The 25,983-nt window shown below is 44.8% G+C and overlaps 1 protein-coding gene across 9 annotated transcripts in view; it reads left to right on the plus strand.

Moving 5' to 3' along the window:
• Positions 1-25,983, plus strand: part of EPB41 (erythrocyte membrane protein band 4.1) — a 187,742-nt gene that overhangs the window by 4,941 nt on the left and 156,818 nt on the right. For 2 of the 9 annotated variants that reach the window (XM_073317254.1, XM_073317255.1), the window contains one exon: positions 25,858-25,922. The exons of 3 other annotated variants lie outside the window; for them this stretch is intronic. In XM_073317254.1, the coding sequence (XP_073173355.1) occupies positions 25,867-25,922 (56 nt within the window). In that variant the 5' untranslated portion in view covers positions 25,858-25,866. Of the gene's footprint in view, positions 1-17,379; positions 17,427-17,446; positions 17,471-17,662; positions 18,611-25,857; positions 25,923-25,983 lie in introns of those variants that run through there. 4 more of the 9 variants (XM_073317262.1, XM_073317256.1, XM_073317258.1 and 1 more) reach the window with 4 other exon arrangements.

Consider the following 25,983-nt stretch of genomic DNA (forward strand, 5'->3'; position numbering starts at 1 on the left):
TTTTGCCCCCACTGCTTCTCTTGGAAGGCTATTCCAAAAGTTCACTCCTATGATGGTTAGAAACCTTTGTCTAATTTCAAGTCTAAACTTCCTGGTGGCCAGTTTATATCCATTTGTTCTTGTGTCCACATTGGTATGAGCTTAAATAATTCCTCTCCCTCTCCAGTATTTATCCCTCTGATATATTTATAGAGAGCAATCATAACTCCCCTCAACCTTCTTTTGGTTAGGCTAAACAAGCCAATCTCCTTGAGTCGTCTTTCATAAGACAGGTTTTCCATTCCTCGGATCATCCTAGTAGCCCTTCTCTGTACCTGTTCCAGTTTGAATTCATCCTTCTTAAACATGGGAGACCAGAACTGCACACAGTATTCCAGGTGAGGTCTCACCAGTGCCTTGTACAATGGTACTAAAACCTCCTTATCCCTACTGGAAATACCTCTCCTGATGCATCCCAAGACCGCATTAGCTTTTTTCACGGCCATATCACATTGGCGGCTCATAGTCATCCTATGATCAACCAATACTCCAAGGTCCTTCTACTCCTCTGTTACTTCTAATTGATGCGTCCCCAGCTTATAACTAAAATTCTTGTTATTAATCCCTAAATGCATAACCTTACACTTCACTATTAAATTTCATCCTATTACTATTACTCCAGTTTACAAGGTCATCCAGATCCTACTGTATGATATCCCAGTCCTTCTCTAAAGTGGCAATACCTCCCAGCTTTTTATCATCCACAAACTTTATTAGCACACCCCCCACTTTTTGTGCTGAGGTCAGTAATAAAAAGATTGGTACCAAAATTGATCCCTGAGGAACTCCACTGGTAACCTCTCTCCAGCCTGACAGTTCACCTTTCAGTATGACCCGTTGTAGTCTCCCCTTTAACCAATTCCTTATCCACCTTTCAGTGTTCATATTGATCCCCATCTTTTCCAATTTAATAATTCCCCATATGGCACGGTATCGAACGCCTTACTGAAATCTAGGTAAATTAGATCCACTGAGTTTCCTTTGTCTAAAAAATCTGTTACCTTCTCAAACAAGGAGATCAGATTGGTTTGGCACGATCTACCTTTTGTAAAACCATGTTGTATTTTGTCCCATATACCATTGACTTCAATGTCCTTAACTACTTTCTCCTTCAGAATTTTTTCCAAGACCTTGCATACTATAGATGTCAAACTAACAGGCCTGTAGTTACCCGGATCACTTTTTTTCCCTTTCTTAAAAATAGGAACTGTGTTAGCAATTCTCCAGTCATACAGTACAACCCCTGAGTTTACAGATGCATTAAAAATTTTTGCTAATGGGCTTGCAATTTCGGGTGCCAATTCCTTTAATATTCTTGGATGAAGATTATCTGGGTTCCCCAATTTAGTCCCATTAAGCTGTTTGAGTTTCGCTTCTACCTCAGATATGGTAATATCTACCTCCATATCTTCATTCCCATTTGTCATGCTACCATTATCCCTAAGATCCTCTTTAGCCTTATTAAAGGCTGAGGCAAAGTATTTGTTTAGATACTGGGCCATGCCTAGATATCCTTGACCTCCACTCCATCCTCCGTGTTTCGCGGTCCCACTTCTTCTTTCTTTGTATTCTTCTTATTTATATGGCTATAGAACTTATTACTATTGGTTTTAATTCCCTTTGCAAGGTCCAACTCTACTTGACTTTTAGCCTGTCTCACTTTATCCCTACATGTTCTGACCTCAATAAGGTAGCTTTCCTTGCTGATCCCTCCCATCTTCCACTCCCTGTAGGCTTTCTGCTTTTTCTTAATCACCTCTTGGAGATGCTTGCTCATCCAGCTTGGTCTACAACTCCTGCCTATGAATTTTTTCCCCTTTCTTGGGATGCAGGCTTCTGATAGCTTCTGCAGCTTTGATTTAAAGTAATCCCAGGCCTCCTCTACCTTTAGATCCATAAGTTCTTCAGTCCAATCCACTTCCCTAACTAATTTCCTTAATTTTTGAAGGTCAGCCCTTTTGAAATCAAAAACCCTAGTTACAGATTTATTTTTGTTAATCCTTCCGTTCAGTTTGAACTGAATTAGCTCATGATCATTTGAACCAAGATTATCCCCTACAAACATTTCTTCTATGAGGTCCTCACTACTCACAAAAACCAAATCTAAAATGACATCCCCTCTAGTCGGTTCAGCAACTACTTGATGAAGGAATCCGTCAGCTATCGCATCTAGGAACATCTGAGTCCTATTACTATTACTAGCAGTCGTCCTCCAGTCTATATCTGGGAAGTTAAAGTCTCCCATGATCACGCAGTTTCCATTTGTATTTACTTCATTAAAAACATTAAAGAGGGCTCTATCCATATCCAAATTAGATCCCGGCGGTCTATAGCACACCCCAAGCACTATCCCAGGGGAGGCTCTAATAGTTTTCTTCCCCAATGTAATTTTTGCCCAGACGGACGCTGTCTTATCCATTCCATCGCTTCTTATTTCTTTACATTCTACCTCATCCTTGATATACAATGCTACTCCACCACCTTTACCTTTATTTCGGTCTTTCCTAAACAGCACATACCCTTCAATACCGGCAGTCCAGTCATGACTACTATTCCACCATGTTTCTGTTACCCCTAGAATATCTGCTTTCACTTCCTGCACCAGTAACTCTAGTTCCTCCATTTTGTTACCTAGGCTCCTCGCATTGGTGTATAAACATCTTAATTTTTGCTGTTTGGCCTCGCTCACATCCTGTACCCTATTAAGCACGGTTATTCTACAGCCGGTATAACCTATTAGACTGGTATCCACACTGCCCTTCCTCCTTATATACATTCTCCTACCCACGGCTGTATCCTTTCTTTCTTTGTTTTCTTCCCTCTCAATGCTAAAATCCGGCATGGAGATTACCTGGACATCTCCCAACCATCTCCCCCAAATTCCTAGTTTAAAGCTCTCTTAATCAGTTGTACCAGCCTCCATCCTAGAAGTCTATTTCCTTCCCTACTCAGATGAAGTCCATCCTGAGGGAACTGTCCATGAATGCCTCCCAGTGGCCATACATCCCAAAGCCCTCCTTATAGCACCACTGCCTAAGCCATCTGTTGATAGTCATAATCTTGTCACACCTTTGTTGCCCTTCTCTAGGAACAGGCAGAATCCCACTAAAGATCACCTGAGCCTCGATTTCCTTAAGCGTCTTCCCCAGCCTAGCATAGTCTCCCTTAATACTTTCCAGCGAGAATCTAGCCGTATCATTTGTTCCTACATGAAGGATAATTAGGGGGTTCTTTCCTGCTCCCTTTAGGATCCTTTTCAACCTCAGGTCTACATCCCGTATCTTAGCACCTGGAAGACAGCACACCCTTCTATTCTCTGGATCAGCTCTGGTTACAGTCCTGTCTATTCTTCTCAGTAAAGAGTCCCCGATCATATAGACCTGCCTTTTCCTGGTGACGGTGCTATTCTCCAGTCTATCCTCTGTTCCCTCTGGCTGCAAGTTCTTTCCATTCTTACTCTCCCTTATAATCCTCTTCAACCCATCCTGTATCCTCCTGGGGCTCATATTTGGTGTAGTCTCCATTGACTCTTCCCCTTTTCCTATTGGACTAGCCGCTCTTCTCTTCTTCCTTGTCCTTCCACCTTCAGCGACTGCCTGCTGAGCTCCTTCATTTTCCAACTCTGCAAACCTGTTCTTGAGCTTTGTTTCTTCTTCACTAGCCCGTCTTTTCCTCTGCCTGGTTCTTTTAGTCACATGCTTCCACTGACCACTTTCCTCACCCAGTCTCCCCTCAGAATTCCCCAGCCCTGCTTCCATCTGCAAGTCTGAGCTTTTTCCTTCAGGTACCTCATGTCTTTGCTCCACAATCTGTTCAAACCCCTTCCTAAACTCAACCAGACTTTCCACCTGTATCTCCAAACCTCGGATCTTTTCCTCTATCAGCTCTATCAGGCGGCATTTCATGCAGACAAAACTCTTACCAGGTACCCCCTCCAGGACCATGTACATACCGCAGCTTCCACATCCAGTCATCTTCATTGTGTCTTCCACTACATGGGTCACTCCCACTGCTGCCTCTGTATCTCATAGCCTTCCCACCTAAATCCTGTTAATCTGGGAAACACAAACCCCAAATGAGCACCACAACACAAACTCCCCTGTTTACAGCTCTGTTTGCTGGCTCCTGGGCTGCTGCAGCTGTCTGTGCCGCTGGTTGGCTGGCTACCTTTTAGGACCCCTACTCAGAGAAGCCCCGCCCCCAATCAGGGCTCAGCTTCTCTCCCAGCACAAAGCCCCTACAAGCCTCTCCACATACAAATACGACAAATACAAAACCAAATACAAATACCTTCTCCTCCAACAGAACTCCCACTCAAACTCCCCTGTTTATAGCTCTGTTTGCTGGCTCCTGGGCCGCTGCAGCTGTCTGATGGCTGACCTGTGGAGGTCGTTTTGAGGATAACGGAGATAGAGGTGATTGTGTTCTAGGATATGGACGTTTTTAAGCTAATGTCTAATTAAACAGTTCTTTGGTGCTCCTGATGGCCTGATCTGTAGTTACTATCTGACTAGCTGTTCGCCAGAGGAAGAAGGTGCAGGTGTGTGAAACTGTTGTTTTCCCTCTTCTGGCATCAAACTAGCTATGTTCTGCCGATATACAACTTGCTTTACATTTCAAGTGACACTTTAACTCTGGCTATGCAATCCCAATCAACTGCAGGAGAAAAAAGCTAAAAGATTTGGTCACAAAAAGTTCAGAAATTGAAGGGGTTACTGAACCTCCCTTTGAAGGCTCTGAAAAGTGACTCTCAAAAGGCACCATATGGTTCCATGTCTGTTTCTCAGGGACCCACCTCTCAAATGCAGTCTGTTTAAAGTAAAACTCTTCTGTCAGAACTCTCACCCAGAACTTTGGGAGTCAAACCCCTGCTGCAGGCAGGGTAGACTGCTATAAATGATGATTTGTACTGGTACCTCTGGTTTTAAGCAGGAGTCAGTTGTGCTGCTGTAGATAAAGTGAGCTGTAGCTCACAAAAGTTTATGCTCCAATAAATTTGTTAATCTCTAAAGTGCCACAAGTACTCCTTTTTTTCTTTTTGTGGATACAGACTAACACGGCTGCTACTCTGAAACCTGTAGATAAGAGGTTACCCTTTCATAGAATCATAGAATATCAGGGTTGGAAGGGACCCCAGAAGGTCATCTAGTCCAACCCCCTGCTCGAAGCAGGACCGATTCCCAGTTAAATCATCCCAGCCAGGGCTTTGTCAAGCCTGACCTTAAAAACCTCTAAGGAAGGAGATTCTACCACCTCCCTAGGTAACGCATTCCAGTGTTTCACCACCCTCTTAGTGAGAGAGTTTTTCCTAATATCCAATCTAAACCTCCCCCACTGCAACTTGAGACCATTACTCCTCGTTCTGTCATCTGCTACCATTGAGAACAGTCTAGAGCCATCCTCTTTGGAACCCCCTTTCAGGTAGTTGAAAGCAGCTATCAAATCCCCCCTCATTCTTCTCTTCTGCAGGCTAAACAATCCCAGCTCCCTCAGCCTCTCCTCATAACTCATGTGTTCCAGACCCCTAATCATTTTTGTGCCCTTCGCTGGACTCTCTCCAATTTATCCACATCGTCCTTCTACACTTGGAGTTAGCGTTGGTGGATTTGTGCTGTGGACTGCCCTTGATGCCTGGGCTCAGGGCAAATCTTCAGCATAGACAAGGCCTTAGAGTAAATAGTTCTGTTGATGATGCTTGGGGAGGAATAGAATCCAACTGTGTTGGCCCTGAGGGGGCTGAACTATTACTTAAGACACTAAAGTCAGCTGATCTGCTCTGTGTCCGCATTGTTGCGCCCGCTAAGTGAAAAGATGCCATTCTCGCATAGTCACTCCTGGGAGTAGAAGCAAGTCTAAAAGTAATTGTAAACCAGCTCACAGTGTCTGAGGCCAGTGCTGCGTGGAAAACTGTCAAAGGGTGCATGGGGCCCTGGAAGCCATTTCTGCTGCACGCGCACACACACACCTGAAGTCAGATACCTGTGCTCTTCATGAGACTCTTCTTCCCATCACCCCTTTGCCATGCAGGCAGAATCTGGCGGTTTTAACCTTGTGCTGGGCTCCCCACGTTCAGCTTTCCTCCTGATCCTGTGCCCCAGGGTGTGGCTGACTTGCTCACAGGTCCTTCATGCTGGAAGGCCAGCTGGTTCAACACTTCCTACTGGCATGCTGCTCGCTTGGCCCTGGTTTTGACTGAGCAAACGGGGATAACATGATAGTTCCCTGCTACTTCTGCTGGGTGTTATGGGTAGAGCATCATCCTTGGTAGGTACCTCTGCTTGTAGAGAAGACTGGAAAAGACACGCCATGCTGGCAGCCATCAGAATTTCTGTCTGCAAGGAAGGCATGTAGTTGATGGCAGGGTCTTGGGGGTAATAGTCTGTTTAGGCTTTGCCCACCTCAAAGTGGCAGTCTTACCCAGCTCTTTCTCTCCCAGGGAGCTAGAAAAGAGGATGTAGAGCTATCTGTTCTGTTTGCCCACTAGAGGCTGCTGATGGGACAGGCTGAAGGAGCTACTTGTTTCTAGTTTGGACTGTGAACGTTAGGGTCTCCAGTCCCCTGCGCTGTGAACAGGAGCTGCTCACATAGAACATTTGGGTGCTTATTCTTCCAGTAGTTCTTCCCTCTTGAAAACCATTGAGACAGCAGAGGAGTGCCCCAAACAGCAGAGCTGCAGAGAACAAGGAACGTGGTCTCTTTTCAGGACTGCGTTAAAACTCTCCACCTCATTACAGCTCAGTTAGAAAAACATAGGGGACTTGAGCTTCTGCAAAAACATATTGCTAAGGGGACTTGATTTAGAGGTTTGGTAATGGATATGGCGTGTCTCTCAACTGGGATGCCAGCTCAAATCCAGCCGAGGCTAGTGGTGACTGAAAGATGTTGCTGTCTGATGGCTTTTTGGTGGCATATGTGGAATGAGTTTGTTGGCATCTCCTTTAATTTCCTAGCGGACAGTTGCGCAGATAACAGTTGTCTGACACTAACTGGGCACTCACTGGCAGTTGTGGCAGAAAAGCCAAGGATTGGATGGCCCATGGGGACAGAATAGATGTTGAACGCCCAGGAGTGGCCTCCCTGTAGGCTAGAGGGTGTAACATACTGGCATGGCAATGCGGAGGAAACTGCTGTACCCTGCGTTCTGTTTGGATACACAAGGGACCTCACTTTGCAGGGCTGTCATTTGGGTGCCTATTACAGTGTAAAATTCACACTTCTTTTTTTAGTTTATAATAAAAAAATACTATTAAAATAACCTGGGAAGATAATTAAATAGCAATAAAGGTAAATACCTAGTCCACAGCTGCTTAGTTGTCATTGCAATCTTTATAGTCACTGGCAATATATTCAAACAGCCGCTCATGGTACAAAACAGCAACGAGGCACCTTTTGCGCACATACGTGTATTTTGTATAAAAAGAGCTGTATTGCATTCATTCCAGCATTGGCGTAATGGTAGTATGAACTCTGCCAGCTGGCTTTGGGAGGGAAACCGGCAACACTGCTTCTGGAAGGCCAGGGCTTTACATCATCTGGGACTTACAAAACAAGCTCAGAGGCTTGGCAAATCCTGTTTGCTATTGTTCCTACTCAAAGTTTACTGTAATTCTTGGGTTCACTTCCAGCTCTGATTTCTGGGCTGTACTGAGGAAGATGCAAAGAGTCCAGTCAGAAGAGTCAGGTGTATGTGGCATCTAGTCCCTCGGCATTTCCCAGATGAAACTGTTATGATGTTTCACAAGAGATTTTTTTGAGCTGCTTCGTGTGGCTTTATAGGGCTTGGCCTCAGGTCTCAGGATTTTTCCTCTATCCACTTAGTGGTGTTTGGATTTTTGTCGCTCTGATACCCTGGAGAAAATCCTGAAACATCACTCTTGTGTGTGTTGGGGAGGGTAGGGGGTGAGGGCAATCGTATGGGCTCCTATCCCAAGTGCATGATCAAACTTAGAAAGTGCCAAGTAAAAACTGGCCCTGATTCTCAACCTCTTCCACCCTGTGCTGAGGCCAAGAACGGAGGGTGAAGATGTCATTAAGCCAACCTTGTGCTCCCTGCAGTGTGGGCCCTGCAAGGGGCAGACTGGCTCCTGCTGTAAGTTAGAGCAGCCCTAGATGGTGATGGTTCTAAAAGACTTCACTTAGATGCACTTCCTTTGGATGATTGTCTGCTTTTGAAATGTCCCCTACGTTGGGGATTGGTGTGGGGGGCAGCACAGATCCAGTCTGGTAGGTGTAAGCCAGCTGGGAATCCTTTTTTACACACCTGGCTGTTCTCTGAGGGGCCATTTCTGGGGGCCAGAGTAGCATAGGGAGGCTGAGGTGTGAGAACTGGGCTTCTTGAATGTAAAAATAATCGGAGTGGAGCAAATTTCTGGGGTGCATGCTCTTTGACTGCCAGACACCTTTGATTCTTAGTCAGTTATTTCAAATTCTGATAACTAACATTTGCACATGTAGAGTTTCTTTCATCTGAGGATCTCAAATGTTTTACAAACACCAATTAAGCCACCCAACACCCTGTGAAATCAATTAAATAAACGAACCTTATTAAAATGCTCTTTGCTCCTGCTTGTACTTTTAAATAGGTAATTAGGAAATGGTTCCCCTCTTTCTTTTTAATTTATGAGCTTATTTCTTGTTAAATATAACCCTCTAGCATTGTTTTTAAACAAGCCTAATTCTGGGTACCAGCAAACTTTTTTCACCTCATCTTAATGTGTGACACTCCTTTGCTTCCCTGGTACGTAGTAAAGTAAAATTGGGAACCCAGGCATCATGAAGACATTTAATAAATCATCTTCTTATAGGTGATTTATAACTCATTTCACATAGGCTACTAGATGGTCATTACTTTTTGTCACAACCGATTTGAGCTAGATTTGAACAAGAGATCCAGAGCTGCGAATGCCATTACCAATCCTTTGAGCCGTCTAGTACTGCCATCTGCTGTGTAAACTAAGTGGTTTGGGAATAGTTGAGGATGTTGCATTACATGTTTACAGGTGCAGAAGAATCTCACAGATGTAGAAGACCACTACAGAAATTGTAAACTCACTGCAGCCCAGTCATAAGTCTGATACCTATGCTGGCTTCTGCAGAACGCCAGATCTGCCTGGTATAGGAAATAAGGTTGCCAAGCCTCCAGGATTGGCCTGGAGTCTCCCAGAATCTGCATCCGTCTCTCGGGGACTATTGAAAGCAGGCCAAGAGATTTTAATGGGATATTTTAAGAAAATGACCTTGTCATGTTGGGGGAAAAGATTTCTCCTGGAATGGCTTCAGTCAGAGTTGGCAACCCTAATAGGAAATGGCTGGGTGGACTGATGGCTGGACGCACTGCTACAGCAGTTGATTGTATTGTTAATACACTAATGCATTTCCATATTTAAAATGACTCCTGACCACACATAACAACCAGAAAGAGGGAGATAATGGCTCTATACCTTGAGGCAGATGGCAGCTGATAAAACAAGAGTAGGGAAGGCAGCATTGCCTAATGTAGCCAGGACGCCTGGCTTCTATTCCTAGCTTACTGTGTGACCTCACTTACCTACTCTGTTTCCTCCTCTTTCAAATGGTGCTACCTCTTGCCCCTCAGGGCTCTGTGGGAGGATCAATACATCGGTGTTTAAGGGCTTTGCATTTCTATGGCCTCTTTTATCCAAGAATCTTGGTGGTGGTACATTATTATTTTTTTTTTTTTAGTTAGCATTTGAAATGTCTCCTTCAGAACTTAGGCTCCTTTAATTAGTAATGATAAATCTCTGATAGGCTATGTTCTATCCTAAATTGCACCCATGCAACCCACAAACTTCAGTGTTCAGCACGGGGACGAATGAGGGCAGAAGCTGACCCACTCTTCAACCACGTTGTGCTGTAACGTGGCTTTCTCTAGCACTGTTGATATTTGTGCTAGATGCATGTGTCGGTGATGTGGAGGTAAACCTCTTCTGGATGGTACAGATTGTCCTCGTCCAATCTGCAGGCTTTTGAGTAGCCTAATTCCAGGCTGGCAGATGGGGTCAGTGCCGCTTGGGGATTTCCTCAGATGTAGGAGGGAGGCTTTAAATAAAAGAGGGAATCGTTTGTAGTGAGTTGCATAATTTGAAACCAGCTCCTTGCAAACACTGACTGGTTCTGGGCTGAGTGAGACACACTTTCTGTCCATTAAAGTTTATTAAAAATCACAAGTGGTACAAAATAGGGTCTTAAAAATCGAGCTGTAGTACTGTGACTTGGTATGTGTTTTTTTTGGTAGCAATCTTCCTGAAGTGATCAATGGTGATTTTGGGTGCCTACCATGAGATGCTGTAAAGACGCCTGATTTTTCCGAGGGTGGGTGTTCAGCATTCTGACAATTGGATCCTTCTAAGGTGTTTCATGTTGGGCAGAGCACCCAGTGTCAATAGTGAGTCTTGAAAATCTTAGCTCCTGTGTGATGGCCAATTTAGTCTTCAAGGAATGCAGGCAAGACCGCACTGGCTAATGCTAGCTCCATGAAGACCTCAACTCCCCTATCCTTAGTCCCCAGCTCTGCCAGTCTATCTGGGTCTCTAACAGCATGGTTGACACCCAAGTAGAATCTGTATGTTTGTGATCTGGGCAAAAAACTGGTGGTAGGGATCTACTTAGGAGTAGCTGACCGCTTACTTGTGATGGGTTCTTGTTCTGTGTCAAGTACTTCTGAAGAGCACCAGAATGTGCATGTGGGGCTGATGAAATCCCTCCAAGAGGCAATCTACAAGGGAGAAAGGAGATCTTGGAGCCAAGAATCAAGCCACAATTTGCCCAGATATCTTCCCTTAGCATCACTATTTCCTACAAATAATGACAAGCCAGTATATTGCTTCTGTAGGGTCGGCAGCAATGAGAACTCTTGTAACTGACGCTTGGAAAGCCGACTCTGCAGGAACCCATCAGCCGTCACTCTGTAAAACGTAGTCTTTTTTCTATTTTACGAGTGAACCCTTTATTGTTAAGCTAGCGAAGCATGCACGGCAGCTTCTTCTATAGCAAAGGGTACAGATCGAGCAACCCTTGAGGAGAAAATCCAGAGTCTCTTCCCCAGCACAGCACTGGCTCTGTTGGTTTCTCTTACAGTAGCTACTGCATATTTCTGTCACCCAACTGCTAAATGTCTGTAACTGGTTACTGAAAACACTAAAGAAATGAGAAAACAAATGCCATGTGCACAGTAGTTAATTCTCTCTTGTAGCTTCCATGCTGTCTTCCTTTTCTACACACCTGCCTCTGCTCTGTAGTTCAAGTTAGTTACAGCCCTGAGCACAACAAATAATGATCATCTACAGGCGCGCTTGGCAATTGAATGAAGAATCTCATTTGCACAGGGCAGTTAATTCCCTGTATGTTTTAATCTCTGAGACCATCTGTGTCCCTGCCTAGGCTGGGGAGATGATAGAACTCTCGGGATTTATTCCAGGAGGTGAACATGAAGAGTACTGCCTGCAGATACCTTCCCTGGGTCAGAGGAGGACAGCCTCATTAGCTTTGGAAATAGCTGTTCACATTTTAGTCAGGCAGGCAGCTTTGTGGCTAGGAAGTGCCACCGGGATCCAGGATGTGGGCTTTCAGAGAGCCAGTATACTGAAACTAAGAGAGAGAAACATACAGGCCTTTGTTAGCACCTTCCACCCAAGGATCTCAAAGGGCTTTGCTGGCCAATGAATGAAGGCTCACGACACCCTCGGGAGGTAGGTAAGAATTGGTATTCCCCACTTATAAATGGGGAAACTGAGGTGAAATGACATGTGTAGGGTTGAAGAGCAAGTGTGTGGCAGAGCCAGGATTAGAACCCAGGGGACCAGTCTCCCAATCCTTTGCTCTGTCTGCTAGAAGCACCGCTTCCCTGACTTCTAATGAGCTGTGATTTTATTGGAGAGATAGGACAGATGGTCTTGGCTTAAAGGAAGGGGCAGACGGGGACAGGATGGGGACTTAAAACAAGTGTATGTGTGAGACCAGCCCTTCAACAGTGAAGTGTCTGTCCTTGATTGTGCTTCCTCTGCCAGGGAGCAAAGGGCTCGGATTGCTTTGGTCACAATTGAGTGCCTCCAGGTAGCTGACACTTGGAGTGATGACAGACCCAGAGAAGGCCATGCCCAGAGAGGAGGTGCAAATCCTGGAGGAGGATGACTCCTGTATTCACAAACCAGAGAAACACTCTAAATACACGGGGCCTAGTGCAGTACAGGCAAGGCTGCTGCTCTTTGGGGATCTGTGCCTTGTTTTTCCCCATTACATCTGTTCAATTGATCAAATCTGTAGACATGTGCTTTGCAGTGGTCACATGCCCAAATACTGCTCTGCATCAGATCGCTGTACAAACACCCTGTTAATCTGTAAAGAACCATGGTTGCGTAGGGTCTAGGCATTTAACAGGGATGAAACAAGGCTGAGTGCAGCTGCTCTCTCCCTTCTTCCCTTTGCTTTAGGGAATTTAGATTCCCTTCCTCAATAGCTGATGAAATGAGGACTTGCCAGACAAGGGATCTGAGCTGGGGTCAGTAGATGGAGACAGGGTCTGGCGTGGGAGTCTCTTGTGCTCTTGGCCCTCCAGCTAGTAGATGCAGGGGGAACAGCACCTGGTAGGGGAAGAAGAGGTGTCACCTGCCTCTTCAGAGCAAAGATTTGCTCCTTCTCCAGCTTTCCCTGTACCCATGGGGTAAAGGTCCCAGGGGCAGAAATTATGACTTGTCAGCTCTCTCCCCTCCCCTAGTGCCCTGTAGTGGGGTGGAGTCAGGATGAGTCTGAGAGAGAGAAAGGGGAGTGTGGGCTTGGATGGGAGTGATGGGGAAGGGTTAAAAGTAAGTGTGTGTGTGTGTGTGTGGGGGGGGGCCGTGGGAGGCAACCCCTTGTACCTGGTTTCCAATTTCCAAGTGTGGGCTTTTGTTGTGGAGAGAGAGAAGGTGCTTTTAAATTCTAGATACAAAGCAGGCCCCTGCATTGCCTACACCCTGGATTTTACAATGAGGCTGTGATGTCCCCCCAGGGAGGGACACTAGGTGGATGGAGGCAGCTTGTATCACAGGTCCTTCTAGCTAACCTGAAATGCCTCTTAGCCTGAGGACATCTGAGTGTCTCTCTTTTTCTCCCCCCCCCCACCCCTCACCTCCACTGGTTGAGCTCTCTGCCTCTGACCTGCTTCATTTGGAGGGTGTCGCACCTGGAACTAGAATCAGAGTGTTAGGCTCTGTATCTGAGATCTTGTCTACATGGCAAGTTACTGCACAGCAAGCAAGGGTGTGAATCTAGAGCACACTAGATTGCAGCATGGCAGTGTCCCATGTGGATGCTGCTATGTGGTGTCAGTCCTGGAGTTTGGCTTGGCATGCTTTGCTTTGACATAGTGGTACCTCTGGTGCGCTGTCGATTCACACCCTGTTCTGCAGGGCAGTGGCTTGCTATGTAGATGAGCCCTTAGAAGCAACTGAGATTGTGAACTCTTTGAGGCACAGATTGCCTCTCTGTTAGTGTGTGTGTGTGGGGGGGCACCTGGCAGAATGGAGCTGGCACCTCTATGTGCTCCCACAGTACAAATAATGATCATGGGTTTTTCGAAAGAGAATTGAAGACCAGTCTGAGATGTGTACAGTGAAAAACAGAAGATTGGTTTGTACCTGCCCGTTTTTATTTCTGGATTGTGGTGCCTGAAACAAGTAACTCTAATAAGTCCTGCCTTTTTATGTCCAGGTTCTTGCAAAAAGTAGGTCAAGGTTCCACAGCTTATTACAGCCGCTATGAACAGTATCCAGGTTACAGATTGCAGTAGTGGACTTCCCATGCAGAACAGATAGAAGCCTATCCTTGCTGTGGGTTGCTTCTGAGCCTGACTTCTAGGGACTAATGTCACAGCTGGTACTGGAGGGCTGAGGTCACTGTGCTAAGGCTCCCCCAAAAGTTGTACAGCTCCAAAGAGAATTTTTTACGCTGTGATTAAAATACTTTCTAATCCTGGTCACCATAGTAATGAGTAGCTTTGCAGACCTGCTGTCAGCAGCCTTACTGCCTCAGTGGTTAGCTTCCTAATATAGCTTAGGAATTCAAACCGCACATGGGCTCTTTTAAGTTAGTTTTAAAAGTGACCTGCAAAGGTAGGGAAAAAATGAATGTGTCCTTTTGGGCTTCTTTATGATGGATAACAAAGAACTGGAATTCTTCTCTTTAAAATAAAATAAAGGGCCTCTTCCTGGTTGTTTACTAGCTTTGGAATATTGGGCCATATCCTAAACTGGGGTAAATCAGTATGTCACTCCCAGTTTACACTGGGTTAGAGGCTGGCCCATCAATTCTTGACTTCCCTTATTTATGCTGGCAGAGCTAGAGAACTAGAGTAGGAGCTTTCTCAGCCCTCAGCTGCAGGAAGAGTGAGGTTTAATTTTTCACAAGGAGAGCTCTTCTCCAAGTGTTTTTCCAGGTCCTTGAATTCAATAGATTTAAAAAACAAACAAACCAACGAGTAGTGTTTTAACAGTCTGGTTGAAAATGCCTCCTCCTCTAGATTGTTCAGGTTTCACTCTTGGTACTTGTAAGGATCTCCCACTAATTCTCCAGTGGTCTATAGTAGTTTAAAAAAAAAATAGCTAGACAGGATCTAAATTTCTAATGTACAAAACCAAAGCAGGATAAGAATGGCCATAATTGGTTCAGATCAATGGTCCATCTAGCCCAGTATCCTGTCTCTGACAGTGGTCAGTGCCAGAGGCTTCAGAGGGAAGGAGCAGAACAGGGCAATTGAGTGATCCATCCTGTCATCCAATCCCAATTTCTGCCAGTAAGGTTTATGGACAGCCAGAGCATGGGATTGCGTCCCTAGCTATCTTGGCTAGTAGCCATTGATGGACCTATCCTCCATGAATGTATCCAATTCTGTTTTTAACCCCGTTATACTTTTGGCCTTCACGACGTCCCTTGGCAAGGAGTTCCACAGGTTGACTGTGTTGTGTGAAGTAATACTGCCTTATGTTTGTTTTAAAGCTACTGCCTATTAGTTTCATTGGGTGGCCCCTGGTTCTAGTGTTATGTGAAATGTTAAATAACACTTCCCTATTCACTTTCTCCACGTGAGTCATGATTTTATAGACCTCGATCACATCCTGTCTTTGGTGTCTCTTTTCTAAGAGGAACCATCCCAATTTTTTTAATCTCTCCTCCATATGGAAGCTGTTCCATACCTCAATTTTTGTTGCCCTTCTCTATATTTTTTTCCAATTCTAATATATCTCTTTTGAGATGGTGTGACTAGAACTGCACTCAATACTCAAGGTCTGGGCATGCCATGGATTTATATGGTGACATTGATATCTTCTGTCCTATTATCTATCCCTTTCCTAATGGTTCCTAATGTTCTGTTTAGCTTTTTTAACTGCCGCTGCACATTGAGTGGATGTTTTCAAAGAACTATCCACAATGACTCCAAGATCTTTCTTGATTGGTAACAGGTAATTTGACTCCATTTTGTATGTATAGTTGAGATTGTTTTCTGATGGGCATTACTTTGCATTTATCAACGTTGAATTTCATCTGCCATTTTGTTGCCCAGTCACCCAATTTTGTGAGATCCGTCTGTAACATTTTGCAGTCAGCTTTGAGCTTTTAAAAGTATGTCCCTGTTGCGTGGTGATTGATTAGACTCTGTAAATCAAAGGTAGTCAGTGCAAAATTAGGCCATTGCACCTGATCACATCTTAAACCTGGGCAAAGTTGGTGTCGCTTGCTACCATCTTGATTCAGGTGGGTTTTTGTGCTTGTGGTGCTAGGTGTAACCGAAGTAAAGAATCGGGCCTCTTGTGTCATAATGTCCCACAGTGGTGTGTGAACACTGCCACAAAACGTCCACACTCATAGGTGGAATGTGACACAACCAGCTTCTAGGGTTATGTCTACACTGGGAGCTTTTGTTGGCACAGCTGTGGTAGCCAGGGCAGGGCGGGAAGAGGTGTGATCCCTGACTAATATAGCTCTGTTGGCAAAAGCCCCAAGTGCAGATGCTGCTTACCCTGGCAGATACAGCTTGTCTTGCTGTGTGTGTGTGTCTGGACGAAGCTATGTCAGTAAAAGCACCGTTCTGCTGGTATAATCTGCATCTACGCTCTGGGTGCTTTGCCAGTTTAAAAAGTATAGCTCTATAGTGCAGCCATGGCCTCACAGAACAAAATAAAAGGCACGTGGTGCCCGTGCATGTTAAAACAATAGTTAAAGATGCCTCTGTGTGCTTGGTTGTCCAGAGAAATGTGCATAGACTCTGGTGGCCTAAATGACAAATTGTGGCTGTCGCGGTATTTATATAGTCCAAATGGTGTACTGAGCACTACGCATCCTGAGTCCCTGCCCTGAAGAGCATACAGACAAAGGATGGAGGAAGGGGAGCAGTAGCAGGTAGTGCATTGTGCCTTATAGGGCAACAGTTGTTGTTTTTTAATCCCTTTGTATTTGGCTAAAGTTTCTGTGTGGAGAGGATTAGGATTTAGAGATTTTATGGAAGAAGTGGTAATTTATTAAAAAGTAAATGTTTTTTAAAAAGCCCACTAGGGGGCTCAGTCAAAACTCATTTGGATTTGGGATGGAGACTCACTCAGTCCCTCCACCCCCATGCCTAATGGAGTTTGCCTTTACAGTAACTGATCTTTTTTAGGCTTATCCAGGCCCAGCATGAAGAGAAGTGAAGTATGCCCCAATTTTCAGTCTCGGCATTTCTCTAGCTCAGTCAGGCTCTTGGTGCTTGAATCTTTTTTGTTTTCATATTTGTGACCTGAAATTTGCGCTCTGTGCATGTGTGTGAGATTATCGCCCGAGGCGCTCTCTGAATTGTATTAGCTGTGATAAAACACAGGACTCTGCATCCCCATATGGAGTATTATCTGCATTAATTAACACAACTGTTTTTTTTCTACAACTTTGCACACTAATAAGAAATAGTCCAATATGAACCTCTGGTTCAGCCATCTGTTCCACTCCTGGAAAAGTCAAGTAAACACTCTTGGAGAGTGTATGTAAAAACATATAGGTATGAATCATAGAATCATAGAATATCAGGGTTGGAAGGGACCTCAGGAGGTCATCTAGTCCAACCCCCTGCTCAAAGCAGGACCAATCCCCAATTTTTGCCCCAGAGCCCTAAATGGCCCCCTCAAGGATTGAACTCACAACCCTGGGTTTAGCAGGCCAATGCTCAAACCACTGAACTATCCCTCACACCCATGAGTACTTGGCTATGTGATTTAAGGGATTTTTGTGGGTGTGGTTGTCTTTTAAAAAGCTGGAACTCTTTATTAACTAATGTCTTTTCTCTCCCTCCCTTTGTTTTCATGTCCTGTCCTCTAATGGATTATGGCACTTCACCGGCGGGCTTCCTCCGATTGGCTCATCTCTGGGTGAGTATGTGCTTTGTTAGACTACTAGTGAGCAGAAATAAATGGTCCATATACCTTTTTTTTTTTTTAAACTGTGATCCCTTTCAGTTGAAAGGAAACTGGGTTGGCTCTCCTGGCTTATCCTTTGGTGCATTGTTCGTTATGCAATTGCAGGCTTTGCATATGTTGTCTGTGTGGTGGTGATGAAATAGGAGGTGAAGTGAAATGTGTGTTTAGGGTTTTGGATAATGAGAATGAGTTTATGTTGCTATTTCTGGATATATTTTTATTAAAGCATCTTTATCAGTAGGCTGTTCTTGCCGGCCAGGATTGCTTAGTATTCTTGCCATTGAAATAAAAGATGTCCTTTCAGTTCTACTTATAATTCACTTGTTAGTGAGAATTGTTTTGCACTGGGAAAAGAGAACCACTTTCTCCCCATGCCCCTCCTTCTGGAAACTCCCCCTGAAAATGGTGGTGGTGGATCAGTGCTGCAATTATGTAGGAGATCTCCCTGCAAGAGACAGGTAGGATTGGAGACGAAGCCACCCCAGGATCCGCAGTCTCAGATCTGCAGACAGGTGAGCAGCACGTCACTATAAAAGTAACAAACGAGCGTGCAAACCACAGGCAGAGAGATGGGGAGGGAGTAGTGACAGTACAGTGCCTTCTGGTCTCTGCTTCTTACTGAAGAGTTGAGGAGAGTCTTGTGCTAATTTTGTACTGTACCATAGACCGTTTTTATGGGCCTCTCTAATCTCCTACCAGTCTGACTCCACTGGCTTCAGCAGTTACATGTGAAATCCGGCCCTGCGTTCCTCAAGAATTCCTGTAGAGCACAGTCTGGAACCGCTGGTGTTAATTTATGAAAGCCCCTTGCAATGAGCCTCTCCCTTTTTGGCATAGCTGTCTTTCTGTGTACCTGGGTGCCTTGCAGAGGTGACGATGTAGGACGGTAGATTGCGGTGCCTCAGTGATGTTTTAGCTGATTATTTTAAATTCTATTCTTCTGACGCGTTAAACAAGCTTCACCTTTAGTAAAGGTTGCTCTCTTCCACAAGAAAGTGGGATGTAGGACAGCAGAAATCCGGAGCCAAAAGGCTGCATGTATCTGGGTGCTTGCTGATGCAGAAATGCCAGTCACTGAAGAAGCATTTGCACTGAAGAATGCAAAGGGAACATGGGAGCAGATTGGGCTTAACCAGGCAAGTGATGTTACAGGCTTGCTTTCAAAATGACACTCCTGTCAAGAGGGCGTGTGACTTTAAGTAAGGTGTAATGGGCATCTCCTACTAAATAAAATATAAGTCCTAAACTCTGGATTCCTTGGGGAAGCAGTGAAAGCAAAATGCTACGTCAAGGATATGTTTGTTTGGATTGTTGGAATTGGTGGGAGCTGAGCACCTGTGAAAGTCAGGGCTACAGCCAACTGATCAGTAGCTCCAAACTTGTTTTGATCAGAGTTAGTCTTTCTCTCTCTCTCTCGTACACGCGCGTGCACACACATACACAACGCGCGTGCACACACATACACAACCCGAGTGCATTCACAACAGAGTCAACCCTCTTAGTGTGTGAGGTACAACTGCAGGAAAATGTCCTTTGCTATTGTGTTTGCTGGAGGGGGAACTGGCATGTGCATCTGAATAAGGCTGTTCACTTACATAATATTGTATGACATGCATGCTTCTACTGAAGGTAGCAGGCAAACTTCCAGCACAGCATATGTCTAGGCGTCCAGCTACTTAGATTTGGCCTGTGACCTGAATAGCGAAGAAAAGAGGCCCGCTCTTTGTATTTGGTTGCAGCACTTAAAATTTGCTGGGATGCTTTTGCTTCTGGGACTTGCTTTCCGGGAATGGTGGCTGGACTTCCTCAGGTGACTGACCTCCATATTTGTGACTTTCTTCTGTTGGCATCCTCAGCAGACCTTGCGTGTAGCTGCCTCCAGGGCCAGACGGCGGGAAGTTCTCATCTGTTTTATTAGGGGGTTAATTTTGTGTCATGTGTGGGAGGAGTTTGAGGTGTGTGTCGGTGTTTTTTTTTTTTTTTTTTTTTTTTTTTGTGGCTTTCAGTTGTACTTTTGCCACCCATTTTGGGTAGCTTGTGGATTATTTTATAGCTGTATTGTATCATAGCAACACTGGTATATACAGTACTGTGCAAAATGTGCAGTGTGCCAAACAAACCCTGTCCCAAGAAGCATATTAGATACAACACAGAAAGGCACATGAGGACATGGCATTTTAAAAGAAGTGTCTAGAAAACTGTGGGGCTGATTCTGATCTTTCTTACACCGCTGCACGCGTGTAGCTGTAAATGAAGGATAAACCTTGTGTTTGCCTTCTGCACTGAAGGGAATTTCACTTGAAAAGAATTTAGAGTCTGAACAAGGCCACTGGTCCATCCTCCTTTATAGGAATGTGTATTAGTCACTTCCGCTCGCTAGCATGGTGTGCTACCTGGTGATATTTACACGCCCCATATGGCACAGCGTGTAGTAAAGGGAGATCATGTCTTACTAATCTATTAAGAGTTCTTTGAGGGGGTCAACAAACATGTGGACAAGGGGGATCCAGTGGACATAGTGTACTTTGATTTCCAGAAAGCCTTTGACAAGGTCCCTCACCAAAGGCTCTTATGTAAATTAAGTTGTCATGGGATAAGAGGGAAGATGCTTTCATGGATTGAGAACTGGTTAAAAGACAGGGAACAAAGGGTAGGAATAAATGGTAAATTTTCAGAATGGAGAGGGGTAACTAGTGGTGTTCCCCAAGGGTCAGTCCTAGGACCAGTCCTGTTCAACTTATTCATAAATGATCTGGAGAAAGGGGTAAACGCTGAGGTGGCAAAGTTTGCAGACGATACTAAACTGCTCAAGATAGTTAAGACCAGAGCAGACTGTGAAGAACTTCAAGAAGATCTCACAAAACTAAGTGATTGGGCAACAAAATGGCAAATGAAATTTAACGTGGATAAATGTAAAGTAATGCACATTGGAAAAAATAACCCCAACTATACATACAATATGATGGGGGGCTAATTTAGCTACAACTAATCGGGAGAAAGATCTTGGAGTCATCGTGGATAGTTCTCTGAAGACATCCACACAGTGTGCAGCGGCAGTCGAAAAAGCAAATGGGATGTTAGGAATCATTAAAAAAGGGATAGAGAATAAGACGGAGAATATCTTATTGCCCTTATATAAATCCGTGGTACGCCCACATCTTGAATACTGCATACAGATGTGGTCTCCTCATCTCAAAAAAGATATACTGGCATTAGAAAAGGTTCAGAAAAGGGCAACTAAAATGATTAGGGGTTTGGAACGGGTCCCATATGATGAGTAATTAAAGAGGCTAGGACTTTTCATCTTGGAAAAGAGGAGACTAAGGGGGGAATATGACAGAGATCTATAAAATCATGAGTGGTGTGGAGAAAGTGAATAAGGAAAAGTTATTTACTTATTCTCCTAATATAAGAACTAGGGGCCACCAAATGAAATTAATGGGCGGCTGGTTTAAAACAAATAAAAGGAAGTTCTTCTTCACTCAGCGCACAGTCAACCTGCAGAACTCCTTGCTTGAGGAGGTTGTGAAGGCTAGGACTATTACAGGGTTTAAAAGAGAACTGGATAAATTCATGGAGGTTAAGTCCATTAATGGCTATTAGCCAGGATGGGTAAGGAATGGTGTCCCTAGCCTCTGTTTGTCAGAGGGTGGAGATGGATGGCAGGAGAGTGATCACTAGATCATTATCTGTTAAGTTCACTCCCTCTGGGGCACCCGGCATTGGCCACTGTTGTTAGACAAAAAGAAAAGGAGGACTTGTGGCACCTTAAAGACTAACAAATTTATTTGAGCATAAGCTTTCATGAGCTACAGCTCACTTCATTGGATTTATTCAGTGGAAAATACGGTGGGGAGATTTATATACACAGAGAACATGAAACAATGGGTGTTACCATACACACTGTAAGGTGAGTGATCAGGTAAGGTGAGCTATTACCAGCAGGAGAGTGGTGGGGAGGGGAGGAACTTTTGTAGTGATAATCAAGGTGGGCCATTTCCAGCAGTTGACAAGAATGTGTGAGGAAGAGCGGGGGGGAGGGGGAATAAACGTGGGGAAAAAGCACAAGAACAAATTGGCACAGACACACCCCTGGTCGGAGTTCCAGGGGTATTTTATCTGCTACCCGAGATCCATAAACCCGGAAATCCTGGATGCCCCATCATCTCAGGCATTGGCACCCTGACAGCAGGATTGTCTGGCTATGTAGACTCCCTCCTCAGGCCCTACGCTACCAGCACTCCCAGCTATCTTCGAGACACCACTGACTTCCTGAGGAAACTACAATCCATCGGTGATCTTCCTGAAAACACCATCCTGGCCACTTTGGATGTAGAAGCCCCCTACACCAACATTTAACACAAAGATGGACTACAGGCCATCAGGAACAGTATCCCCGATAATGTCACGGCAAACCTGGTGGCTGAACTTTGTGACTTTGTCCTCACCCATAACTATTTCGCATTTGGGGACAATGTATACCTTCAAATCAGCGGCACTGCTATGGGTTCCCGCATGGCCCCACAGAATGCCAACATTTTTATGACTGACTTAGAATAAAGCTTCCTCAGCTCTCGTCCCCTAATGTCCCTACTCTACTTGCACTACACTGATGACATCTTCATCATCTGGACCCATGGAAAAGAAGCCCTTGAGGAATTCCTCCAGGATTTCAACAATTTCCATCCCACCATCAACCTCAGCCTGGACCAGTCCACACAAGAGATCCACTTCCTGGACACTACGGTGCTAATAAGCGATGGTCACATAAACACCACCCTATACTGGAAACCTACTGACCACTATTCCTACCTACATGCCTCCAGCTTTCACCCAGACCACACCACACGATCCATTGTTTACAGCCAAGCTCTACGATACAACTGCATTTGCTCCAACCCCTCAGACAGAGACAAACACCTACAAGATCTCTATCAAGCGTTCTTACAACTACAGTATCCACCTGCTGAAGTGAAGAAACAGATTGACAGAGCCAGAAGAATACCCAGAAGTCACCTACTACAGGACAGGTCCAACAAAGAAAATAACAGAACGCCACTAGCCATCACCTTCAGCCCCCAACTAAAATCTCTCCAACGCATCATCAAGGATCTACAACCTATCCTGAAGGATGACCCATCACTCTCTCAGATCTTGGGAGACAGGCCAGTCCCTGCTTACAGACAGCCCCCCAACCATAAGCAAATACTCACCAGCAACCACACACCAGAACCACTAACCCAGGAACAAGAAAAGGAGTACTTGTGGCACCTTAGAGACTAACCAATTTATTTGAGCATGAGCTTTCGTGAGCTACAGCTCACTTCATCGGATGCATACCGTGGAAACTGCAGCAGACTTTATATATACACAGAGAATATGAAACAATACCTCCTCCCACCCCACTGTCCTGCTGGTAATAGCTTATCTAAAGTGATCATCAGGTGGGCCATTTCCAGCACAAATCCAGGTTTTCTCACCCTCCACTCCCCCACACAAATTCACTCTCCTGCTGGGGATAGCCCATCCAAAATGACAACTCTTTACACAATGTGCATGATAATCAAGTTGGGCTATTTCCTGCACAAATCCAGGTTTTCTCACATCCCCTCCACCCCCATACACACACAAACTCACTCTCCTGCTAGTAATAGCTCATCCAAACTGACCACTCTCCAAGTTTAAATCCAAGTTAAACCAGAACATCTGGGGGGGGGGGGGTAGGAAAAAATAAGAGGGAACAGGCTACCTTGCCTAATGACTTAGCCACTCCCAGTCTCTATTTAAGCCTAAATTAATAGTATCCAATTTGCAAATGAATTCCAATTCAGCAGTTTCTCGCTGGAGTCTGGATTTGAAGTTTTTTTGTTTTAAGATAGCGACCTTCATGTCTGTGATTGCGTGACCAGAGAGATTGAAGTGTTCTCCGACTGGTTTATGAATGTTATAATTCTTGACATCTGATTTGTGTCCATTTATTCTTTTACGTAGAGACTGTCCAGTTTGACCAATGTACATGGCAGAGGGGCATTGCTGGCACATGATGGCATATATCACATTGGTAGATGTGCAGGTGAACGAGCCTCTGATAGTGTGGCTGATGTTATTAGGCCCTGTGATGGTGTCCCCTGAATAGATATGTGGGCACAATTGGCAACGGGCTTTGTTGCAAGGATAAGTTCCTGGGTTAGTGGTTCTGTTGTGTGGTATGTGGTTGTTGGTGAGTATTTGCTTCAGGTTGCGGGGCTGTCTGTAGGCAAGGACTGGCCTGTCTCCCAAGATTTGTGAGAGCTCATGCTCAAATAAATTGGTTAGTCTCTAAGGTGCCACAAGTACTCCTTTTCTTTTTGCGAATACAGACTAACACGGCTGTTACTCTGTAACCCAAGAACCTATCCTTGCAACAAAGGCCATTGCCAACTGTGTCCACATATCTATTCAGGGGACACCATCATAGGGCCTAATCACATCAGCCACACTATCAGAGGCTCATTCACGTACACATCTACCAATGTGATATATGCCATCATGTGCCAGCAATGCCCCTCTGCCATGTACATTGGCCAAACTGGACAGTCTCTATGTAAAAGAATAAATGGACACAAATCAGATGTCAAGAATTATAACATTGAAAAACCAGTCGGAGAACACTTCAATCTCTTTGGTCACTCGATTACAGACCTAAGTGGCAATTCTTCAACAAAAAAGCTTCAAAAACAGACTCCAAGGAGAGACTGCTGAATTGGAATTAATTTGCAAACTGGACACCATTAACTTAGGCTTGAATAAAGACTGGGAATGGATGCGTCATTACACAACGTAAAACTATTTCCCCATGTTTATTCCCTCCCCCCCCCCCCCCCCGATTAGGCAGTACCGGGAAACAGTGAGACAGATTTTGGCCCCCATGATGCATAGTGGTTTCTGCCCACTAGCACTCTAATGGTTGACCCCCTTTTTTTTAGGCATTGCAGGAAAGGAGAGTTTTGAGGAGGGCTATGAAGGAAGACAATGAGGTAGCTTTGCAAATGTGTACAGAGAATGCCTCTCCAGAGTGGGAGGAAGCATGAGGATGGTGGTTTGAAGATGTAATAAGTAGGTGATGGAGGCTGGCAACATGGGCCTATCGGAGGCGGCGCCAACAGCTCAGTACTGAATGAGAGATTGGGGATTGGTTGGATGGGACGTTGGGTTCCTAAGACCATGTAGAAATGGGGGAGAGGGGCGTAAGTTGAGACTACTGAGGAGGAAGATGAGGAAGTGGCAACAGTCAAGGATTGAATTCCTCTTCCTAGGCTCACCCCGTTAATGGCACACAGGGCCCAGAAGACGAAGCATTGAGCGGGGACGGGGATCACTACTTGCTGGCCTGCCAGGGTATCTCAAGAACCTCCGCTAGAAAATTTCCTCCCTATGTGAGAATAGTCTTGCGGTGTATTGAAGACTGTGTTGGAATTGCAAGCCATCACTTTAAGAGTGTGCATGGGGAAGAGGGTCTTGCTTGCAGGCTAGGGGGCTCTGTAGCAAAGCATGTGCTCAGAGTTTGCCTGGAAAGAGCCATTTTAAAGTGGGTGGGGAAAGTTGTGCCTCTCTGCCTTAGGCTGCCAGTCACCCCCACGCCCTATCATAGAATCATAGAATATCAGGGTTGGAAGGGACCCCAGAAGGTCATCTAGTCCAACCCCCTGCTCGAAGCAGGACCAATTCCCAGTTAAATCATCCCTCTTTGTTTCTTGTGTATTGAAGTTCTGGAGTTTATGTTGCAACCTTCCAACAAGAGTATTTTATGCTATCTAATTTCTATGTTTGTATGCTGTGAACATTGCAAGTCCCCACTACAGAATATGTAATATTGCCAGACTTTTCTCTGCCTACTCCAAGCTTTTCCCACCTCACTGATGTTTCTCACTTCCCAGCAGCTGTTACATGCTTATACTTATCCTGTGATAGTGGGATTCTGTGGTCTGCTGTAAATTTAGAAGAACTCAATTGAAATCAGTGTTCTGTAGTTATGCTAGGGTGACTGAGAGCAGAACTTGGCTTAAATTAGAGCTGGCCAGAAACAGAAACTTCCTTGGGTGGGGGGATTCCAAAACTAAAGAAAAAAAAATCCATTCTGAAATAGGAAAAATTTAAACTTTGAAATTCCTGGTGGAATGGGAATTCTAAAGTTTCGGTTTGAGAAAGTTAAAACCTGTCATGCAGACTGGGTTCCATTCGAAACCTGCTGGGTTTCTTTCGGAATTTCATCAATAGCAACATTCCCATGCAAAATTTCAGTGAATTACCTTTTTTTTTGGGGGGGGGGGGGGGAGATCAGAAAATTTTCTGACCGCTGCTTTATTATACCTTAACTACAGAGAGATCTTGTGGATCCATCCAGGCAGTACACATGGTGGAGATACAGCCATTCCCATCAAAAACTTCTAAAGAATACAAGAACAGAAGGTGCTACCATCATATGCATAAACAGATAATGTACTACTAGGTTATCCTTCAGTAATCGTTC

The sequence above is a fragment of the Lepidochelys kempii genome, chromosome 19 (genome assembly GCF_965140265.1).
Source record: "Lepidochelys kempii isolate rLepKem1 chromosome 19, rLepKem1.hap2, whole genome shotgun sequence".
Classification (NCBI taxonomy): Eukaryota; Metazoa; Chordata; order Testudines; family Cheloniidae; genus Lepidochelys; species Lepidochelys kempii.